At 40.2% G+C, this 23,733-nt stretch overlaps 2 protein-coding genes across 2 annotated transcripts; one reads left to right on the forward strand and one right to left on the reverse strand.

The window, feature by feature from the left end:
* Nucleotides 1-6,457: 6,457 nt before the first annotated feature.
* On the reverse strand, nucleotides 6,458-10,857 carry ALG10 (ALG10 alpha-1,2-glucosyltransferase). The gene is made up of 3 exons (XM_075722726.1): nucleotides 10,693-10,857; nucleotides 10,196-10,393; nucleotides 6,458-7,546 (listed from the first exon to the last, which is right to left on the reverse strand). The coding sequence occupies exons 1-3, from the start codon at nucleotides 10,855-10,857 to the stop codon at nucleotides 6,491-6,493; spliced, it is 1,419 nt and encodes a 472-aa protein (XP_075578841.1). The 3' UTR covers nucleotides 6,458-6,490.
* A 415-nt stretch (nucleotides 10,858-11,272) lies between these two features.
* On the forward strand, nucleotides 11,273-14,677 carry TPRKB (TP53RK binding protein). The gene is made up of 4 exons (XM_009493783.2): nucleotides 11,273-11,435; nucleotides 12,511-12,633; nucleotides 12,926-13,102; nucleotides 14,227-14,677. The coding sequence occupies exons 1-4, from the start codon at nucleotides 11,295-11,297 to the stop codon at nucleotides 14,311-14,313; spliced, it is 528 nt and encodes a 175-aa protein (XP_009492058.1). The 5' UTR covers nucleotides 11,273-11,294; the 3' UTR covers nucleotides 14,314-14,677.
* Nucleotides 14,678-23,733: the final 9,056 nt, after the last annotated feature.

A 23,733-nucleotide genomic window follows, 5' to 3' on the forward strand; every position in this document is an offset into this window, starting at 1 on the left:
GAAGGTAGTATTGACAAGATGTCTGGCAGATGAATTCCCACCTTCACAACTATCTCAATGGACTACTAACATAAAATAATCCTCTCGGTAATGAAAAGTATATAGTGCTATAGTGGCACAGGAGTGACCAGAGGAATCCTACATGCAACAAAGACAACGTTAGGTTTGTAACACCCACGCTGCTCTTAGCCAGGACTATAGGTATGATGTGCTTACTCCCACCCACTAACAGTGTTGTGGCATTTGCTCAGCACTGACCCAGAAAGCACTGTCTCTGAAGTCAGTGATATTCCTGACTGTGTCTCCTTTGTCTTTTTGAAGCTTGCCATTTGAATTTCAATTCAGCCAGGCAATGCTTTGTTTGAGATTTGACGGGAATGCAGGAAAATGCAGCATGATTTACGTGTATTAAACTTGCAGGTCTGAAGCAGTGCCCTAAAATTAGAGACTCTTGTCAGCAATAATCACCATAACCATTCCTTCTGCATTGTATATTAACAAGATTATTTCTACGACAATACTTTTAGGAGGGTTGATACGAAAACATGGAAATCTAATCTCATTAGAGAAGATCTGAAGGTAGCTAAGGACATGAACTTTTACAATTACATCTTTGAAAAGGCATACACTGCTACTGTTAAAATAAGTTCATACCAATTTGAATCAAATGCATGGAAGATTAATTTACATCTACTTAAAACCAGGACATAAAGCACATGGGAAGACACTGTGTTTATTTTTTAAGGTACAATAATTTTTGCTTTATAAAAACACTAGAGTATCTGGGCAACTAACAATCTGAAAATGAAAGCAACCCCTTCCCTATTACTGACATACAGTTGCAATTCAAGCAAGCTCACAACATTTCTTGAACACAGTAAGAACAGTTTTTATTTACAGATCCACAGCTAAGTACCAAAACATCTTTCAATATACCAATTAGCTCCCAAGTTTCAGCAAGATCATTCTCACAGTGGTCTGGCCAGCTCTAGCAACAAGCAGCTTCCCCTTCCAGCCGGAAAAGCCATTTCCACTCATGCATGGCAAACAGCTCTCCCGCATCACCACACACTTTAGCAAGCCACAGTGCACTGCTAAATACAGCAGTGCCCCAAAACCCCCCAAAGCACCCCACTCATTTCTGCTTCTGGTAGCGTTGCACACTCCTAGCTACGGCAGCACTGCAATGGCGATCATCCGCAAAAATCTTTTTCCTCTTGCTTCCTGCTCCTCATATCCAAACTACCCCTGAAGCTGAAGGAACAGCATGAGGCCCTGAGCATATTCCGAGATTAAGCACAAAAGCTCACAAATTAAGGGCATTTTAGCTACACATTACTAGCTAGGTTAGCATTTCTGTCGCATGGAGAGATTCTTTTTGTTTGCAAAATGATGTCTGTTAGTAAAACCAATTATCTGCATCCATCTAAAGCGTACTTTTAAAAAGGATGTTCTTCTATAAAAGATGCCTCAACTGATGTACAAATGTCACTGAATCGAAAAGAAAAAGCATATCCTATCTAACAAGAGCTAAGCAAGGAAAGAAAGCTTTTCAGGGAAAAAAAAATTAGGATGGTGAATATAGACAAAGAATTTGAGATAATTGGAAACAGTCATTTTCATGGACTCCGGCTTTACACATTTAATTACACAAAAACTAGATGACGCAATTTAAAACGCACCATGTCAACTACTATAGGGCTAACAGACATTTGAGTATTTATATTTCACATGTACATCATCCAATTAAAAAGAGTGAACATTTCAGAAAATCACCATGTGTCAGTCTCAAAAGTATAATTACTTTGCTTTCCTCAATTGGTCCTCCAATTTTTTTTCTTTTTAGACAGCAGTGAATAGAATGAATATGTGAAGAAAATAAGAATGCTGTGAAATTTAATATAATAAAACAGCAGCAGGAAATTTTCTAACTTTTTAAGCAACTACACTGTTTAAAACAATGACAGCATTTCAACAATAAGCTTTCAAGTTTCATTTTGTTCTCTCTGGCCAGACGTGAAAATTCCACAAATACCAAAAGTATCAAAATAAGACATTTTAAAGATGAGCAAAACTTGCTCTTCTTCTAAACATACAATATATATCTAAAATTACATACAAGGATATTTTAGCTAAGCCAGTTACTAAAACAAGCAATCAGCCACGACAGAACTTGGAACTTTTCTAATTCTCAGAAATAGTCTTGTTAAAAACCCTGACATTATGACTTCAAGCAGCATTGCATTAAGCGGTTGGTCACCTCAACAAGATGGCACAAGACTGCCACCTTGTGAAAAAAAAAAATCACACCTGCATTAACAGGACAAAAATCAACTGTCCCCAGAGACTACAGAATACTTTTTCCTACAGTATTTTTAACAGAAGCAATGCATCTGATTTATCTACTCACAAGAAAAGTAACAGATAAGAAAATATTTCGGCATGCACAAGAACATACACTACTGCTTATAGTGTAAAATTCATGCTAATTTTGAACATGAATGTGTGTTGTCAAGAACTTAAAAGGAATGAAATACAGAATGCTCACGAATAACAGAAAACACAGTTCACAGCATATAGGATTACCAAACAAACTTCCCATCTTCCCAAATAACCTCCTATTTTTAACTAAAAGAAAAAAACCAATGTGTTCAATTATTTGTCTTTTTTTTTCCCACCTCAAAACAATTCAGCCACACTGTAGCTGTTCAGCTCTCTATTTTTATTATTCTGACAGTTATTGAAAAATCATCATCATCTGTCTGAGAAAAACTGAACCTGAGCCTTTAAACAGCGATTATAAAACCATTAGCTATGCTATTTTTCTTTTCATCTTGGACATTTCAGCAAATTAGTGTGATTTTTTTCCTAACTAGGTAGCTGATTAATAACATTTACAATAAATTATCATGATTTTAATGCTGTTGTAAGTAATTTCATTGCCAAATGACACCTGCTGAGGAATTAACCTAAAGTAAGCAATTACAGTTCTACTGAAACTAGAGGACCTTGGCAACATAAACTAGGATAAACACAGTCCTTTCTGCATGTCTTTAAGACGAATAGCTAATAAATTATGAACAACTACAATGGAAATATTTCAGGAGCAAAATAGTAAAATCTATCTTTCAAAAGATACTTGCTCCAAGATTACAAAGTATGTTTAACTAATTATTATATCTAAACAACGCTACTGCTACTGATATTTGTCAAATTTCTAAGAGACGTTGATGGAATTTGGAGACCTTTCTTTATGACTGTCCTGGTTTTGGCTGGGACAGAGTTAATTTTCTTCCTAGTAGCTGGCACAGTGCTGTGTTTTGGATTTAGTAGGAGAAGAATGTTGATAACACACTGATGTTTTAGTTGTTGCTAAGTACTGCTTATGCTAGTCAAGGACTTTTCAGCTTCCCATGCTCTGCCAGGGGCACAAGAAACTGGGAGGGGGCACAGCCAGAATAGTTGATCCAAACTGGCCAAAGGGCTATTCCATACCATATGGCGTCATGCTCAGTATAGAAACTGGGGGGGGTTGGCCGGGGAGCAGCGATCGCTGCTCGGGAACTGGCTGGGTATCGGTTGGCGGGTGGTGAGCAATTGCATTGTGCATCACTTACTTTGTATATTATTATTATTATATTGTTAGCATTATCATTACTATTTTACTTTATTTCCATTATTAAACTGTTCTTATCTCAGCCCAGGAGCATTTCTCACTCTTACTCCTCCGATTCTCTCCCCCATCCCATCGGGGTAGGGGGAGTGAGCGAGCGGCTGCGTGGTGCTTAGTTGCTGGCTGGGGCTAAACCACAACAATGACTAATTATGATATAATTACAAGCATCTTGATCTCTCAGACTGAATCAGGCTAACATTGAATATTACCTGCGAACTCCCTGTGGTTCATCAGCAAAAGTGAAAACATAGCTTTACTCTAAAACTAAATTCTCCTTTCATGCTTTAGTAATTCATGGACTTTCCTCTTTAAATTAAACTTGTATCAACGCAGCCTGCTTTTAAATTAGCAAAATATGTTGAGAATAATTGTACTCTTAAATTAATATATATTAAGTATACTGATAAATCCCATAATAAACTATTATGCCACCTTATAATATTGGTTACAAAAATCCCAACGGTTCACAGACATCTCTCTACATGTAATTTTTCTAGTGTCTTGTGATGTGGAGCTCATTAGTAGGCATTGTGCTCTAAATTTTGGGGGACTCTTTGCATTCACTTTTCTTTACAAAAGAAATGCATTAAAATTATATATATTTAAACCTGGTTCTTTTCACTTGAAACATGGCTCCTATTTCTCTTTAAGAATAAGTAGGAAGAATAAACACTGTTTCTTAACAGTGTTGATAATCGAAGGCATTCAGATACCAGTATCAATAGACATGCGGGACAAAACCAAACACCTGTGGACTGTGTAAGCACAGGAATTTTTGCATCTTGTCAAGCGAATGAATGCCTGCTCCCCTACATAAAGCCAGAAAAACCCCCCAGATCTAGAAGACAATTCAGAATTCCAGCCAGAGCCGCATCCCTTCCCACATTACCATTTCAACTCACTCAGTACTAAAATTTGAGGCCACAAAGTTGTATTAAAACATATATATGCTCTTCACCTTGTTTACGTTTTTACTGGCATGGTATGCAAAAACAAAATTGGAAGCAGAAGGCATGCGAGACTTCCTCCCCAAATCTGTCATAGTAAAATCACAACACAAGACAACATCCTGGACTCTGCAAGAACCACACTGCATTCTTGAAAAGCAACGCATTTCAGGCTTCTCTTGCCCCTTCAACTTACATATAAGCAAATAGGGAGTGACCACAACTGGCTTTCCCTATTGGACACACATTATCAAAAATTACCATACTGGCAACAGGCCAAGAATCAAACAGTGACCTGCCAACCCTCTTAAATTCAATACAAATAAACCTACTCATTGAAGAGTGGCTTTAAGGTTTCCTTAGAAGAAACAGGGTTGCAAAAACATTGGACAGGAGAATCTGAGTTAACCACACTCTTCATAGTGTTAGTACAGGGAAGGGATCAAAGCCAGGACATTGAACTGCATACTGTAAAAGAAAAAAAATAACAGTACTGATGTGAGTAATAACTCCACAGTACTGACCTTTTGAGAAACAATTCCATTTCAGAGTGACTGGAGTGGCAATAGTATGATACATTTGCATAGACTTGGCTGCAGTATTTTCATTACAGAATAAGAACTTAAAGATGCTACACAGTATGTGAAGTTTTGGATCCCCCCCGGCCACATAATTTAGTCATATTTATAAAACTGCTTAATAGTTAACTTTAAGTGATCAAATATTTTTGAGTCTAATTAAAGTCATTTACTGACAGGAACATTTACAGCCTTCTTTTATTCTGATGATAATGCACTAGATGCTTTTAAAAAAAAATACATATATACACATTGTATTTTACCTTTGTAAATCAAAATAGATACGCCCTAGTTCCATTAGATTTGTATATATATATGAAAAACATTTAAACGAACAATTCAGTAATGCCATTAGTACTTCTTTAAGATTACACACCAAAGATCTCAGAAACACTCAGTTCAACTTGGGAGTGCACTCATACCCTACTTCAATACAAACCTGTGAACACAGAACCTCAGGACATAAAAGTCTGATTATTTAAAAGAGTATTCATTAGGCTGCATTCCACTGTGTAACGACACGTTTCAGTCTGACATACATAAATTACTCCCTTTCTAATAGGTCACATTACCAACTGCAATTTATCTTTTGGTGTACAGTAACATTTATTCCCCCAAAGAAGGTACATGCACATAGCCTCCACTATATTTTCTAAATACCACTTTGAAATAAAATTTTCAAAATTACTAATGACTTAAGAGCCTACATTCTGTTTGCAAAACTAATATAAGCATTTATTGACCAAAAAATCATGAAAATTCAGTGGGATGTAGGAGGTTTTGAAAACATTGTACTTTAGCAGTGGTTCATACCTTGACCGCTAGCAAACCTAGATGGAAGTGGTCTGATCCAAGGAGTAAATATGCACCCAGAGGTAACAAAACAGTCAAACACTTAAATACTTTGTTTTAAAGAGAAACCTCTGAAACATAAACTGTCATATCGTGAAGGGCATATTATACAATATTTTATTATGATGAAAAAACACTATAAACATCTCCCTCATTTCACATTACTTACAGAAAGGTGTTCTCAAATCTCGCCTCATATTGAATTTGTTAATTCCAGGAGCTCATAAATTCAATATATGGAATATCTTCACATTATAACAAATCAGATCTCACATTCAGTTCCAAGAAATAAGCAAACAGCTTACTTCCCCAATTCCAACTGGGGAAAAAAGTCCTTACATAATGCAAAACATATTGCTTCATTCCAGAGTCCACAGTCCTGAAAGAGAACTGGGTTCTCCTAAGGGTATGAAAGTATAAAAAAAAGAAAAAAGCAGTCACCACATAAACCTCTGGATTTCATCACTATTTGGCCATTGGAATGTTCTGTTTAGAAAAAGATAAAAAGTTGCTGCATTCACAACAATATAAAAAGCCAGCTCCAGAAGTTGTCTATATAGAGATGGAAATGGAATATTGAGCCTATATATTAAGAATGGCAAAATAAAGTAACGAAATTCTAGCAATTTTTGAGGAACTGTGACTGCTAATAAACATACAAAATACATTAAGATCCAGAATATTGATTTTGATTTTAGTGTATCAGCAAAACTCCAGCCAGCAAATATATAGACTGGAACTAATACATATTTTACAAGCTCATGTCTTTGGAAGACTTTTCTCCAGACATAGAATGTATAATGTCTGTTATCTGCTAGTAAATACTTATGAACATAGGTAAATTTCCAGATCAGGAATAAAGAGATGATGGTGATTAAGCTGTACTGCACAGGGTGCTTTCGTAATGACAGAAGGAATTTCCTGATTTTAGTAGGGGTCAATAAATGAGGGAATGAAAAAAAGACAGTAAAGGACAGAAAATAGAACAGCTGAGGAAAGTGCAAACAGGCTTCATGGCTACTTCTGTCACCAACAACTATTCCACCATTGATGAAGACAAAAATAAAGAACACAGTTACTAACATGATGTATGGCCAAGTTAAAGCAGTAATCATCACTAAGTTTTTAGGCGATACGAGATATTCAGTAAGAAACTGCAATATTCTGATCAAATCTGAAAATGATCCTTTCTTGGAAGAAATCTTTTCATCTTTCTTTTTCTGTAACTCTGTCTTCCAGGCTTCATTTAGCTTCTCTGCAACAACATTTCCAGCACAAAAAACTGCCCACACAATATTTGTCTGACGAAACATGAAGCCACAAAATCCAAGGAGAGCTGAAGTTTTATGGTTACCATAAAGGCACATTAAATAGCCAAAGAGAGTAAAAAATACTGATCCTGGGTCCGTATAATAAAGGAATGTAAAAAAATAAAGGGTGGGAAACATTGAAAGAGTTAATGTAGACAAGATTCTCTGGAAACCAGACACAGCCTAGAGAAGAAGCAGAAAAATGTGGTTAGCAATGTCCAATAAAAATAAAAGAAAAAAACAAATAAAGAGTATCGTTCTTGAGAATTCCATTAACACAATATAACATCTCTAGCACTCTTTGGTTCCATTACTGCACAAGCATGCATGTTATGTTTTTGTTAACCTCCTGCTATGTTAATAGAGAGTGTTGGACTATACAATGTTAAAAGACAAATGAAGGTACGGAACATTACTGCAGGTGAGTTAAAAATATGGCAACAAAAATACACCAACTTCTTTCATGTCAGGTGTTCACATACTAGTGGCATTAAAATAACTGTGGGAGTATAATTGCTCCCATACCCAAGATAAAAGAGCTGCACTAATGGGCAAAAGAAAATTTAAAAAAAAAGTCATGTTTTATGCCCCTGAAATCTCATCATCATATTCTGTTTATCTGTGAGACAACAGAACACATCATTTTATGCTTATACTATTGCCTCTTTTGAAGGCAGTCCACAGCACGGCCAGTTCCAAGTTTCTAATCTTTGTTGCAGCTTTTATTGTTTATCTTCATTTTAATTCATGAGTTAGAAAAGAAACTTTAAAGAAGGTAGGAGACCATGCAGTTAAAAACTCCTCCCCATTATCCTGCTCACTACATGATGCGATGCAATTCACAACATTAAAAAATGTTGCATGATGTTTCTGAATGATGTAGTGTGGGGTGAAACAGCCAGTCACCACCTTACAGAAAAGAGGAATAGAGACAATGCTGAGTTCAAAGAAATGCCAACAATACAACTACATTTTCTAATGCTTAGACTGCTGTCATGAAACTTATTGTTTTCTTACATTTTTATTTCCACCTCCAAACATAAAATTAAAAGTGTTCTGAAAGTGGAAACTATTTATTGAATTCAACCCAATTCTGTATAGTCTTATCATGTGCTTAAACATGAAGAGTCTCCTATAAGAAAATACATCAGAATAAATGTTCTTTATAGTAAAGGAATCCTTCAGTTATCAGGGAACGGGAAAAAATACTCTTATGGTTAAAAGTGAAACTAAGGAACTTCACTAAGGTGAAAGATTTTGAATAGGCCATTAACCACCAGAACAATTTACCTACTGCAATGGTGGATGCTCCACCACTTCAAACATACAATATTCTTGTACCCAAGCTGAACTGTTATGGTCTGGATGGGTGGACAGCTAGACAGGTAAAAACTGGCTGGACAGTTAACAGGTCACACTCCATCCAAAGCTGAACGTAAGAACCAGAGTATCACAGGGATCTATACTGGGACCTGAACTGCTTAACATCTTTATCGATGACTTGAAGGCAGCGAGAGTACACTCTCATCAAGTCTGCAGATGACACTAAACTGGGGGGGGGGCGGGCAGGCAATATGCCAAAGAGCAGAGTTGCCATCTGGAGTGACCTACACAGGCTGGAAGAATGAGGCAACAGAAATACTATGAAATTCAACATGGACAAATGCAAATGCCTGCACCTGGAAAGGAAGAAACCCCCACAATGATACAGGCTGGGCATGGAGCAGCTGAGGAGCTGCTGCTCTGTGGAAAGGGACCTGAGGGTCTTGGCAGACAGCAAAGTGAACATGAGCCGGCAGCATGCCCTGGCACTAAGGAATGGCGACAGCCTCCTGGGACGCATTAACAAGAGCATAGCAGCAGATCAAGGGAAATTATTACTCCCCTTCACTCTATTTGTTAGGCTGCACCTAGAATACCACGCCCAATTTTGTGCCCTGTGATACAAAAAAGGCACTAGTAAACCGGAGCAATGGCAGAGGGCCACCAAGACAGGTGAGGGCTGAAGCACCTGCCCTGAGAGCAGAGGCTGAGGGTGCTCGCCTTGCTCAGCCTGGAAAATAGATGGCTTGGGGAGACCGAACAGCAGCCTACCAATACCCGTGAGGATGCAAACAGGTAAAGGGAGCCGGGTTCCTCAAAGCGGTACATGGTGGGAGGACAAGAGACAACAGTCATAAACTGAAATGAGAGGCTCAGACTGGATGTAAGAAAAACCTTCTTCACCGTAAGTCTGGTCAGGCATGGAGCAGGTCGCCCAGAGAGGTTATGCAGTCACTCTCCATCCTCGGAGAGTTTTCCAGGCCCCGATCCTGAGCAATATGGTCTGATCTCAGGGCTGGCCTGCTTTGAGCTGGAGGGTGGACCTCCTAAGGTCCCTTCCAACCGGAATCATTCTCCAGTTCTTTCCAACTTGAATTATTCTCCAGTTCTAAATATTGACATTAAACCTGGTATCTTTCTCAAGAACACATTTTAGTTTAAACGCAGCTCACAGGGCTTCACTCAGGATTCACTGGTTGAAGTTTTGTGGAGAGTCTTAAGCAATTCCAACTCGATGAGCATTCAGACCTTTGGAGGCCAGTAAGTCTATGCACGTACTAACTTTATTTCAATGGGACTACTTATAGTTATGCGCAAGAGTAAATTTTTACAGGATTGCACCCTGAGAGAGAAAAAAGATATTAAAAAAGGAATGTGCCTCCTTGGCCAAACTGGCAGTAGCACTTGCAATTATATAAAACTGAGGACAGCTCACGTATGTAGCAAAGCGACACAGAGCCATCAAAACTGCTCGTACCAGAGCGTAAAATTGTTTTACTTTGACCGTACCTTATTCTTCCAGTGGATCTTGAACAGAAGTAAGTACAGTAGATAGAAGTTCCCAGCACTGAAAAGGAGGTTAATGAACCTGAGCATTCCCGCAGAGCACACCACGCTTCCCGTCCACCCGAAGAGCCACGCCGCGGGCTTCACTACGCCCACCGAGACCAGGTACAAGCCGGGCAGCGTGGTGATCATGGGGTCCCACTGGAAAGCGGAGAGAGAAACAGGGTTACGGAGCTGCTGCCACACAAAAAAAGGGACCAGAGATGCGCGACGCGTTACGATACGCCATCCCCACCATTAGACTCGCACGGCTAGACCGGCGTTTTTGAAGACTTTGTATACAGGCCGGCGCACTACAGCACCACCAAGAGAACGCAGAAGCCAGCGTTCTGGACAACAAGGACCGCAAAGGATTCCCTTGTCAAAGCGCCCACGGTGCGTGTACAGACACCGCCGATCCCGACTGGAAAAGGCGAGGCGGGACGGCCCCCGCGCCGCACCTGGAGGAAGCGGCCGTGGCAGTAGGCCTGCGCCTGCGGGACGTGGAAGGCCTCGTCCATGTAGGGCCCGCGCTGGCGGCGGTTGATGGCCGCGAAGAGCAGGCAGGACAGCAGGAAGGCGCCGCTCATGGCGGCGGAGAAGCCGTGGGCCTCGGCCCGCTCCATGCCGCCGCCGCGCTGGCCGGGAAGGGGCCGCCCTTCCGGGAAGGGCCGGGCGCGGGGAGGAGGGGCCTGGCGGCGCCGGGCCGCGGCGGAGGCGCTTGCCGGCCGGCGGTGAGGGGCTGCGGGCACGGCGGGGCCGGGCCGGAGGGGCCAGGCGCGGGCGGGGGCTCCGGCGGGGCGGCCGCTGCCGCTGCCGGGCGGGAAGGGGCGAGGAGAGCGGCGGGGCGGGCCGGGCCGGGCGGGAGGTGCGGCCTGCCTCCGGCCGTGGAGCCCGCACGCGTGGGGTTTCCCCTCTAAGAAGCGTTGAAAAGCGTAGACGAATCGTTGCGTGTTACTAAAATCGCGCTTGCTGCGAGGCGAGAGGGGTGCGTGTGTGCGTAATCGCTGCTGCGGCCAGCGCTGCTGAGCGCGGCCCGGGCCGGCCGCGCCCTCGGTGCGGGATGGACTTCAGGCACCCGCTGGAGCTCTTCCCCGGCTGCAGCGTGGCCCTCCTCCTCTTCAACCACGTGAAAAACGCCGCTGCTCTGAGAAAAAAAGCCATGGAAGGGTCCATTGAAGGAGCATTAATAAACCCTGCAATGGTGAGTGAACGCTTGTGTCGTCCTGTTCGTACTGCATTATAGCTTTGAAGGCAGCGTGGAAATCCTCCTCTGCAGGAACGACCGGCGCTTGTAATCCCCGTCACACAACTTGTTACACACGTACTTTGCTTTCTCTGCACAAACACCCCTCCTGTGATTTCATTGTAAGTGTAAGGGTTCATCAGTGTAAAAGAGCGAGCCTTGGCAGGACTGGCCACAACAATTGTCTTGATTCACTTCGCAGCCTACTTGGTGGAGCTATTTAAATAGAATCATAGAATCGTTTAGGTTGGAAAAGACCCTTAAGATCATCCAGTCCAACCATTAACCTACACTACCAAGTCCACACTAAACCAATCAAGGGTAGACTAGACTAAACCATGTCCCAAAGTGCCACATCCACCCGTTTTTTGAACACTTCCAGGGATGGTGACTCCACCACCTCTCTGGGCAGCCTGTTCCAATTCTTGACCACCCTTTCCGTAAAGAAATTTTTCCTAATTTCCAACCTAAACCTCCCCTGGCGCAGCTTGAGCCCATTTCCTCTCGTCCTGTCACTAACTACTTGGGAGAAGAGACCAACACCCACCTCACTACAACCTCCTTTCATAAGTCTACTTCCATCTGTAAAATCTAGTACGAACTGTTTAATACTCTGTCAAAAATCACCACTGTTTGGAGCCTTTGTTCTCATTTAAACCCATAAGTAGTTTCTGAATCTAGTCTTTTTTTTGTTAAAATTAGCAAAGCAGCAGTTAGGGAAGAGGAAAAAAAAAAGAATGAAATCTGGCAATTTACTGACAGAAGATTTGTTAATATGATTCTTTTTTCAAAAGATTTCAGTAACCTGATGGAGAGAGTGTAATCTTTATTTTTACGTCAAGTATTACCCCACTCAGTAAATAATCACATTGACTTTAGAAGAGCAAGAATTGCTAAAATAACTTGCAGAATACTGTATTGCTGACTTCTATGATTGCAGACTTAGGCTATCAGAATTATGTGGTCAGGATTTTTTCACAGTTGAAAACAGTATGTTAAATTTCTGTTTAATTTCTTCTGTTGTGTTTTACAGATTGTAGATCCTTTTCAAATTCTTGTGGCAGCCAACAAAGCAGTTCATCTACACAAGATAGGTAAAATGAAGACCAGAAGTCTCTATGCAGAAATTATTTTCAGCCTTTCACCAAACAACAATGTAAGATTTACTGAACAAATGTCTTTTTTTTGCCAGAGAAGCTTGCTAAGATCCATGCAGCCAAACTAAATATAGGTATTCGCTTAACTGTTTACCTGGCTACTAATAGAAGTTACTGTTATTTTTAATAACACTAATATGCTGTTATCTCTTGTAGCTTGTCAGAATTCCATTAACGCAGAACGTGTGTCAATTTACACTCTTGGTTTATTTGACCCAGTAACTGAAAAGGTTACTTATATGTAGTGAGAAAGTGACTCATAACATTTTGGTATTTTTCATGTTTTCTTAGATTTCAGATGCATTTAAAAAGTTTGGAATTTCAGACAGTGACACAGCAGTACTCATTGTTCTGATTATGGACAGAGAAAAAACTGTCAATCTGGAAGATATAGCATCTCAGGTAGAAGGCCAACAGGTTTCTCTAGATGAACTTCCCCAACTAACAGACACTGACAAAGTTAAGAAGGTATGTAACCAAAAGAGATGACTGGCATAGAGAAAACAGATAATTTATTTAGTTGTCTGATTAAATATCAATGGACATAATTAACTTAGGGTTTGTATTTCTTTAGCACAACTGGAAACTTGTCTTAAGTGGAGCTTGCTTATTTCTTTCTTATAATTCTTTTCCTCGAAAAAAGATCTAGTTGTCACACCCTGACATCACAGATTTTAAGTCATCAAAGTCTTAACATTGTCAGGAAGTTGGAACATAAAAATAAATTCCAGATTGCTGACTGCCATTCAGGCACTTTTAATTCCTGTTTTCTCAGGCAAATACCCATTTAATTAAAAACAAATTTTCACTCCTGAACAGTTTCATAATCTTAAGCACATATATAGTCCCAGCATGGGCAGCTGAAATAAAAACGTGTTGATTAGCTACTAGGAGCTGTGTTAGGGCATGTGTGCTCTTAACAGATTACATGCTAGACAGGTATCTTGAAGCATATGTATTCCACTTGATGAAATTCAGGTAGCCTGAATAATCTTGATCATGTCTGTCAAAGTAACGATGGGAGACATATGAATAAAATTGGACAAATCATTATAACATGTAGAGCTAAAAGTGCTGCGCTCATTCAGTTTCTTAGCTTTCGTTTGTCTCTTGCAGTTTCAGAATTTGCTTGGTTCCTCAGTCCCAATTTTGTCTTGCAGGCAAGACAAGATAGGAATTTCTAATGTAAAAAGTAGGGGAAATTTTTCTTGTTATGTATATACAACTACCTGATCCCAAGTAACAAGTGATAGGACAAGAGCAAATGGCCTCAAGTTGCTCCGGGGGAGGTTTAGATTGGGTATTAGGAAAAATTTCTTCACCGAAAGGGTTGTCAAGCAGTGGAACAGGCTGCCCAGGGAAGGGGTTGAGTCCCCATCCCTGGAGGTATTTAAAAGTCATGTAGATGTGGTGCTTAGGGACGTGGTTTAGTGGTGGCCTTGGCACTGTTAGGTTAGTGGTTGGACTTGGTGATCTTAAAGGTCTTTTCCAACCTAAATGATTCTATGATTTTATGAATCTGTTTTTTTAGCAGACATGTGATCAATTTTTTTTCCCTTATACAGCTTTCATGTTGTTCTTTTTTTCTGCAGATGTACAAAGTTACTCCGCAGGAAGAAAAAATCGGCACCTTATTGGATAGTATTGTTTGCCGAATGTCAACAAAAGATGTTTTATGAAAATGTGGAAATAAATTTTTTTTTAAAGAAAAAGAGGGCTTTTTAAGATGTAAAAACGCTTCATTGCAATTTGTTCTGCATTTCAGAGGAAGTGGTGTAGTACTGAGTAGTTTGATGACATCTGAGCTTTAACCATAAATGAGCACGCTTGGATATCGGGGTAATCTGAGCTGTATTCTAATCACAGAGAGCAATCCTGCCATGCAAAACAGAATTTGCCGTTGGCATTTCTGTCCATTTTCTTAACGAGAAAAATAAAATCACTTTTGCTGATACTTTCAGTTGATCATAAACAGAATGCTTGGAAATCTGTATTTACTTCTCTCTTTCATCAAATGTGTTGCTAGTCCCAGATAGGATTCAAACGTTGTAAATAATTTTTATTAATCCTATCCTGATCTGGGTTTTTTTGGCACCCCTGACATGATATTCTTCTAATGATACTACTGCCAGAAGAGGTGTCTCTGCGGCATGAAGTATTGCTGATGGACTAGAAAAAGCAAAGTTTCCATAAACTATCAGCAGCACCTCCCTCTTTCTGCCAATGGGACAGAGTCGCTGCCCACCCTTTGGGCACAGGAAGGGGCGGGAGGGGCACCGTGGCACCCAGGGGTGGGACAGTGTGGAGCAGGGCGTCAGAGGTGTGCAGAACAGTGAATAGGGTCGGTATGGATGACGCTGTGGTGGTGGTAGCAGCTGACAATCTGATGTCATCAGATGCAGCATACTGCTGAGGAACTGGTGTGTTGCTGTGGCACCTTAGCGTTGGCGTTAAAGGATAACGAGAGGTGCTTTTACTTCAGAACTCTGAATTATGCATGGTGATGCTGACTTCTAGGGTCTGGTTCCAGGTGCAGAATTCACAGAGGAATTTGCCCCATAAATTTATTCACTTAAATTGTCAATATATCTTACGTAGGATTCTGAAAGGATCGTTGAACTCGTTTTGTTGAACCAGTGTTTGGAAAGGCCATCAAAGGGAACTAAAAAGAATATTGATTTCCAATAGTCACCAGGTCCAACAGCCCTGCCTGAGTATCGTTTAATCACATGCAGGCATCCCGTTTCAGAAAAATTACTGTCCTAATTAGAGGTAGAAATCCCTATGGTTTGTTACTGTTATGCTGTATTGTTTTTCCTGGATGTGTATAAAGCTGTATAGCTGTCTATGTTTTGGGGTTTTTTCCCCTAATGTTCTCTGAGGTATTACGATTTGTGTACTTACAAGATATTTGGAAGAGTATGCCCCAGATTTTTACACACAGTGTTTGGGAGCACAAAATATATTTTGGGGCAGAGGCAAGTCGGAGTTAGAGTTGAAATGTTATCAACAACAGTAAACAGACCAGCAAACTGACATAGACCTATTATTGCCTGTGTTTCTGTATTTAATATGGAAATCCCTAGCTTCTGTTCTGCATTTTTTGGTTAATTCTTCCCTCAATTAAAACACAGTAGTACAAATACCGTCCTTTTCTTACCAACCAAATCAATGGCAAAATACTTACCAAGTACCAAGGGAATTACAAGGTTTATCAAAAGAAATGATTCAGGAGAAATGGCTGTGCTGATTTCTTGATTTAAAGATGGTTTTACAGAATGTATCATCCTCTAAAGGGAAATGTGAGGCAGCAGTAAAAATGGGAGCTTGGAAGAGCTTGAGTCTTTTGAAATAAAACATGCGTAACGTCAGCATGTGAGAATGACCATGGAAAAGAAGATACTTGTTTCCTTTTCTGACAGGCCAATTGGTGCATGGAATATATCATCAGATTTGCTAGCTGAACTGCTGACATTGGTTTTGGTATCTTAAAATAACAGCAGACAGACACGCTTAAACCACAGCCTTTTTTGAACATCAGCCTGGTCTGTTTAGTATAGGAGAAATACTAATACAAAGATCACTGCATAATGATACACAAGTTCCAAACTTGGGTTCCCAGTTTCTAATTCTTGTCAGTGTATTCCATTGGTGTAGAAACAGTAAATAGTTTGTTACTGTTAACATGAGTTAAATTATGAAATTGTGATTTACCGAATGAGCTATTTTTGTGGGTCGATTTACTGGAAATGATTTGGGAGCTGAAGCCTCCATAGTTATCATTCAGTCAGGCAGATGATTTGGGTGTGTTGGCAGTGAAGACTATGCCATTGCCCTGCAAGACCACAGTTTTCCCCTAGTCCTAGTTGCATTATCTAAGTTAAACAAATTGTTTACAAAAACTGGTAATAAATGTAGATTTTGTTGATCCTGCAAAGTTACGCTTGTCTTTCTGAACGCATTAAAAATTAGTCAATTTGGATCTATAATGTTACTGTTAAGTCAGCCACTGCTATTTTCCAGCAAAGCAAAAGTTTAAGGAAAAAAGAGGTTTTCCAAAACATTTAATGTTCTGCTGCTGTCTCCTCTGAACTTTCATATCTCGTCTTCTCTATCACAAGGTGAAAGAAAGGAAGCTGAAGCATTTTCAATACCTTATTTGGATCTCCAGTGCTTCAGAGGCAGGATTATACCTGCCTCTTCTTAAATATAAATTTAAGAGCTAAATCCGAAAGTATGATGTGTGGTCAGTTGTTCTAGTTTTTCTTTTTCTTTAGGTGGGGTGGTTGTTGTTTGGTTGGGTCTTTTTGCCTGTGCTGCCTTTTTAATGTTGTGTATATGACACAAATTGAGCGAAAAGAGCAGCCCGTGCTTCCAGAAGGTGATGACTAAAACCTCGTCCACCACAGAACTCACTTTCCTGCTTGAATGCTTTGCAGTACATGAGTTTTGGGGGGGGGGGGGGGGGAAGATGACAGGGCAAGCAAGAAACAGCCTGTACAAAGCCATCTTTTACAATGACTTGGTATATGCGGTAAAGCCAGCAGGCTATTGCTGTTTCAGTTAAAGACGGTTCCCGAGCTTTCAGCCTGGGTAGATCTGATGTAAGTCCAAAGTGCTGGCCTGTCCATCACGTAGCAGGTATACCTCTGGGCATGCAGCAGCCATGCGGACGTGTACTCAAGGAAAACTTGCCGGCCCTGTCATGACGGAGGTAGTTGTCCTTGCCTCAGGAGGATGTCCAGTAGCACACCAGGATTTGCCAGCAGCCTTCACCTGCGGGCTGGTGCATGTGTGCGGGATCAGATGTGTGCCCGTCTCATGGTTGGGGGAGTGTATATTTTGGCACATGGCAAATCTCGCAGTGATGTGACAGGGACAGTCAGAGAATGCAGATTCACTGATCTGGCAGCTCAATTTACGAGCTGCAGCCTGTGCACCTCTGAACTGTGTGTTTGATATTAGTAAAACGCATTTCTAAAAGCGACATAGGTTTGAACAAATAGCCAATCTGACTTACAAAACCTGAAGCAAAGGACGAATCCATGTCAGCCATTGGTGACCAGTTCCAGGAGTGAATTCCCCTCGCCGTTAAGTGTGCCCCGCTCCCCAGCTCTGTTCACTGGCTTCCTCTCTTCTGTCATCCTGAGATGCTTTTACCTGTCTGCTTTTACTTCCAAAGCCCTTCACAGTTCACATCCGTCTCCTATAGCCTAAGCTTACCCTCTTGCCTTGTTGTGTTTTCAAAGTAGCAGCTTCAGGCCTCCTTCTGTGCCTGCTTCAGCTAGGGGAACCTCCCTTCATCATTTTCAAAATAAATGATTGTTCAGTACTACTCTGTGACCCGTTGTCCAAACTCCCTCTCTCCTGCAAAAGCCTTGATGACAGTAAGCTTCCAGCGCACTGAGGCCATTACCTGTCACGCAACCCCAATCGCCTGGGGTTTTTCCTACTACTCAATGTATGTAGGTCAGAATGCCTAAATCCCTCTCTCTTCTCCTGTACTTCAATGGCACATTTACAGGGGAGGGACCATCCTTTTGCTTTCACTTGTAGTATTATTCATGCTATATGGTTTATGACTGGGGTCCCTATGTCCTAGGACAATGTATTTAATGTGCTAATCATCTATTTTTTTATTATTCTTTTGTGTGCTGTTCTTCAGAGAGCATCATCGAAGCTTTGCTTCCGTGTTAAAGCATGATGAGGTGGTACCTTAGCAAGGGTGTTTGCCTGAGTAGGGTAACACTGGCGGAGTGCTGCATAGGTACAGGAACACTGATTCCGGCACCCACGCCCGCCCGCTGAGAGCTGACATGGGTGTCTCTGGTGCTACACTGTGCTTTGTAAGTGCTCCTTGAGGTAGGCCATGTAGGTCTTCTCAGAAACGTTTCAGTTTACGTACCCCTCCTGATTATGGATGGATACCAAAATAGGGTACACAATACTTGTAAGAATTGTGTTGTCTACAGGTACTAGGTAATTACAAATGTGTATCTATCTGTTCCTAAGTATTCAAAATGTCTCGCAGCTCTTCTTTTCTTATTAGGATACTGTTTGTTAGTTTAGACAATGCTGAAATTCGGGGTTTAAGCTGAGTTTAACCTCCAAAAGTTTGGACTATTGTTCCCAACAGCCACTGCCCCTCAGAGCTGCCAGTCCATTAACCTGAGCTCATCAGGAGTAGGCAACCATACAATTAACAAAGAGTTCAGCAGAGACTGCCAATTGGCTGTATTTCCAGAAAGCTTGCAGGTTTTCTGAGTGGAGTTACTTCCCTGAAAAAGTGGGAGTATGGAATGTCCCCATCAAGGATGGGCTGGTGTATGTCAAGGTTGGTACTGACATGAGGTATTAATGAATTATGGAAAAGTAAGCAGTGGTTGAATTAAATATATTGGTACAAGATTGAAGACTGAACCAGTTTGTCCTGCAACAAAGGATGCTTACAAATACAGTTTATTTCATGGTTTTATTCCTGAGTTTACAAAGGCATTACCATAAGTTAAAAATATGCAGACGCAAGTCCCATATAAACTCTCTTCAGCAACGGAGATGAGAATTTGAGACTTGTTCAGAGATCTTCCTTTGCCTGCAGGATAGCTGGTTTTATTGATTTTTTTTTCCCCTATGTTGTTGTGACATGGCAGATTATTTGCCTGCTTATAGTGTATGTTTTACCATCGATTGGGACAAGTAGTCTTAGCAGAGGTAGAAACTGGACAACTTAAATTAAAAAAATGGAAAGCTGGGGTGGATATACAAAACATTGACCAATAAAAACATAAGTTGAACTCTTCTTCTTGCTAGCATATTGTGCTTGAAGTAAGTTTCATATGCATGCAAAGGGTAATATAAACGTGTACAGTGCAAACAGGTGTACATTATTCACAAAGTCACATTCTGTACATTGCCTATTAAATTGCTTCACAGATTCAGTTCCACAGCGAGCAACAGTTTAAGCAGTTTGAAGTAAACTGTAATATGCTGAGACCATTTTTTTTGTATGTCCTGGGTATGGATAATTGACACAAATATTCCTTTAAATATTTGACAAAGAAAGCATATTGCTGCTATAAGGATGAATCTTTACTTGACCAGGCTCCCCAAAGCGCCATTAGAAGGATCATGACAAACACGGTGTAAAGGGCAAGGACTGTAGCAAGATCATCTCCATGCTGGTGCTTGAACCCAGAGGTGCTGTGCCAGTTTTCACTTTTTTTCCCATTGGTTTTCTGTCTGTGAGCATGCAGAGAATGCATCCTGTCATAACAAAAAGCAAGACTAAGATTAAAAATTATTCTTTTTTATTAACAGTTCAATAGTGTTTATAATAAAGTCCAGAGTGTGCACTGTATCATTGACTAGATTTGGGAAAGAGCTCTTCAAACTGTGTGGGGCTAATAAAGTAATTTCTATAATTGGAAATGGAAAACATTTACCAGCCATTTGGTAATTCTCTCCCACTGACAGGCAGAGAGACTGGGTATGGGCTTGTTAGAGGACGCACAGTGCTCTTACTCTTCGCTGTTGATACGGATCAGTTGTATGAGAAAAAACATACCCTTTCATTTTGCAATATTGTGAAAGCGGCAGGGTTTAAAAAAAAATTAGCAGTTTCCAAAACTTTAATCCATGGGAATAAGCACAGCGTGCGATACATGAGCTTCCCATCCTGCTCTGATAATGTGTTTCTATCTCTGCTTTTCAGAGGGGACTCCCCTCAGCAGTCTGTGTCAAGCTATTCATTAGCCAAAGATACCAGTCAGGAGCATAGTTAGTCCTACACAAAGCGTATCTGCAGGATTCTCTGGAGTAACATTTTACATTGCTTTGCCACCTTTCTGAAATGGTTTGAAAGTAGAGGTGTTAGCCTATGGTAACTGACCTCCAGTTACTGTTATCGCCACTGAAAATTGCCTGCTAAGCCCCAGTGGGCCTCCTGCTTTTTTTTTTTTAAGAGAAAAAAATGTTGGATGTCCACAATTCCATCTGAACTGGAATGCCAAAAGGAGATAATCAATTTGTGATTTTCATGTAGCTTAGGAAGGGGACTGAGAAGTATTAGATGTATTACAGCTATGGTTCATACATGTTCCTGCTGTTACTAGCACAGCAGAGTAGGAGTTACCAAAAATGTTACTGCAGATAGAGCTTACAAGTGAAGAGCTTTTACACACAAATGATATTTATATACTTATGCACACTTGGAAGAGAGCTGTCAAAACTGATTTGTTAAAAATGAAAGACTAGGAAGTGTAATCTGCAAAGGTAATTCATCAATAAAACAAAAGTTCTGCAGCTGAGATTTTACAGAAAGTAGTTGCAGAATTAGAAATACACATTTAACGTTCATATTAGGACAAGGGCTACCTTCTGTCTTGTGTAACTGCAAGTCAAACAATACAGTTCATGATCATCTGCCAGCATAATGTGAAGACCACGAGAGCAACATTCTCCCTGTCAGTAGTTTGCTTTCCTATTGCTACCTGGGGTCAATGCAGTATGTGCAGCTTACCTCCTGGAAGCGTTCATGGTGTTTTGGTGATTGAGTTCCCAATGAATCAGATTTCTTCTTTTAGAGAGGAAAAAGTTGTCCTTTTTTATCCTCTTGTTTCCTTGAACAAAAGAGGAAAATCTTCATTCAGTACCAACAAAAGAATCTTTCTTCCAAGCCCACCAACTTGACCAACGCTAATCTGGGAGTGCTTGATAGGTGTCAATCAAAGTTCTCAAATTACTGGTTGTCTGAAGCTAATTTTGACATAGTTCTTCAAGAAATTCCCTGGAGCAGCTCACAAGGCAACTAACAAGTAATCCTAATGACTGGCTTCTTTCAGCTGCTGGGATCCCTCCTTATAAACAGTAGCTTGCTGCTAAGCATTGCCAAATTCATAGCAACACAAGTAATGCACAGATGGAGGGTGCTGGTTATGAAAAATGCAGGATGAGCTGTAACTTGGAACTACTTTCTATTAGATCATAGGCTATTTTTGGGTAAAACTTAATTCCTTTCTACAAATGTAATTTGGTTTAACTTGCCTGGAGTTAAATTTCAAGCCACCATCACTTAAATGTGCTCTAATATTCAAATATTTTTATGAAAAAGTAGGTGCCTTCTTTAATAATCTGTTGACTTTTATAACAATCGTATTCAGTAAGCAGTCAATAGGCAGCATATCAGCACAAAAGAAAACAATTGGACATTTAGGGTTAGTAACAAAGTCACATACATCCTGTTCTTCCCTGACCACCTGGAGCCATAATTAATAAGAGGCTGTGCGTATGCCGAAGGGCTCCCAAAGCTGGGCATTGCATGATTAGCTGGGTTAATGGTGGCTTTAGTATAAAGCCAACGGTCCAGCAACTATCTGTAGGGCTCATGAACATTTAAATTTGTAGTTTAGAAAAACAGGCCAAAGGCCTTCTTTCCCAAAACGTGAACATCGTCTTGCATTGCATCATCTTTAAACTGCAAAAAAAAAAAAAAAAAAAAATTCTTTCTCATTTAAATGTTAGTTTAAGCTTATTGCCGCATATAATTGCTGTTAAGACAAACCTGAACTTGTAGGTCTGGTGCATTTCTAGAGGCTTTTGCCTTTCCTTCACATAGCATTTATGTCTGTATAGAAATCAAATTGGTTTCTTTAGTTTCTGTAAAATAATTAGCAATTTCTAAATATATCTTGGGATAGCACACTCCGGAAAATTAAGACTGAGCTTGTTTACTTATACTCTTATTGGTCTTGAAACTCTTCTCCATAAATAACATTTATAAAAAGAGCTATTTTAATTTTATTGAGAGTGTGACCGTTTAATGGAAAGTGAGTCTCCATTCTGTTAAGTAAACTTGTTACAAGACTAGTACGTCAGTGTGCATTTCAATAGAAGCGTACGTGCTGTTTACTTCTAACGGCTACGTGAGGAAGACTGTGTCACTGGAACCAGTGGGGCTACTGAGGACATCATATCATTATTTGCTATTAGTAATATATTAGATATAGAAAAATAGAAATATTACAGTGAGCTAGAGAAGGAAATTCAGACATCAGTAAAGAATTACTGACTTGAATCAATTCAGGCTTTTTCAGACCTGATCCTGAGAATATTGGCAGTTAAAACTTTTGGATTCTGTTTTCTTAAATAACACATACAGAGCAGTAGACGCCGCAATAAAAGCTGTACACTGAATTTTTCCTGTATGTTTTTAGTTTTCTTTTTACATTTTTTCTACTTCGGTCCTAAGATCTATAGCACTTACAGCCTATTTGCCTTTGCCCATTAGTTTCATCTTGGTTTTCTGTTTCTTATTGATGCTTTCGCTTTTTGACTGAACTAAGCAAAATGAGTTACATACAAGCCTCATCTCAGAAGTGTGAGATTGTTGATTTTTTGTCATATAATAAAATCTGGAGATCTACCAACTTTTATTCTGCTATTGTATCATAATTCTCTTTGTGGAAAATTATCCTTCATAATGCCCATGGTCCAGTTTTGTTAATACAGCCAGAGACCCTCGCTCAACTTACTGAAAACAAAATTGCTGTTGCACTATTAGTGAGACATTCTGTAGGCTAAAGCAATGCAAGAGAAGAACAGTAGGCAAAATCATAGAACTGAAATTGTTACATCAGGAACAGTAATTCAGGGACCCATGAGGAAAACACCAAAGAGAACAGGTATAAAATCTTGAGATAAAAAGCTGGAAGACAGAAATTGTAATAATGAGGACTGGCCTGTTCTATGAGCAACAAAGCCTGACACTTCCCTACCTGACTGACCACTGCCTGCCAGGGGGGACTCCTGGGGTGATGGGGAGGGAGGAAAGGCAGGAGGTGAGCATGTTAATACTCAGCCTCCTAGTAGCCTATTTGTCCCAGCCATTTACTGTGCATATTAGCCAATACATAGGGTATCTGCTATATACTCAAGTTGCATATACACTGCTTGCATGGCACCATGAAAGATACCGAAATATAAGTGGCCAAGTAGAGAAAGGGTTATGAAATATTTTGTCTATATGAAAATCTGCTGGTCATGATGAACCATTCTTACTCAGCTGCTAAATTCCAGTCCAGTGTTTGTTAGTCATCTCGAAA

Source organism: Pelecanus crispus, chromosome 1 (assembly GCF_030463565.1).
Source record: "Pelecanus crispus isolate bPelCri1 chromosome 1, bPelCri1.pri, whole genome shotgun sequence".
NCBI lineage: Eukaryota > Metazoa > Chordata > Aves > Pelecaniformes > Pelecanidae > Pelecanus > Pelecanus crispus.

Coding starts and splice junctions, on each gene's coding strand:
- ALG10 (XM_075722726.1), bottom strand. CDS start 10,857: ATGGAGCGGGCCGAGGCCCACGGCTTCTCCGCCGCCATGAGCGGCGCC. Junction 10,394..10,692: donor GCCACGGCCGCTTCCTCCAG/GTGCGGCGCGGG, acceptor TCCGCTTTCCAG/TGGGACCCCATGATCACCAC. Junction 7,547..10,195: donor AGATCCACTGGAAGAATAAG/GTACGGTCAAAG, acceptor CTTCTTCTCTAG/GCTGTGTCTGGTTTCCAGAG.
- TPRKB (XM_009493783.2), top strand. CDS start 11,295: ATGGACTTCAGGCACCCGCTGGAGCTCTTCCCCGGCTGCAGCGTGGCC. Junction 11,436..12,510: donor CATTAATAAACCCTGCAATG/GTGAGTGAACGC, acceptor TGTGTTTTACAG/ATTGTAGATCCTTTTCAAAT. Junction 13,103..14,226: donor ACACTGACAAAGTTAAGAAG/GTATGTAACCAA, acceptor TTTTTTCTGCAG/ATGTACAAAGTTACTCCGCA.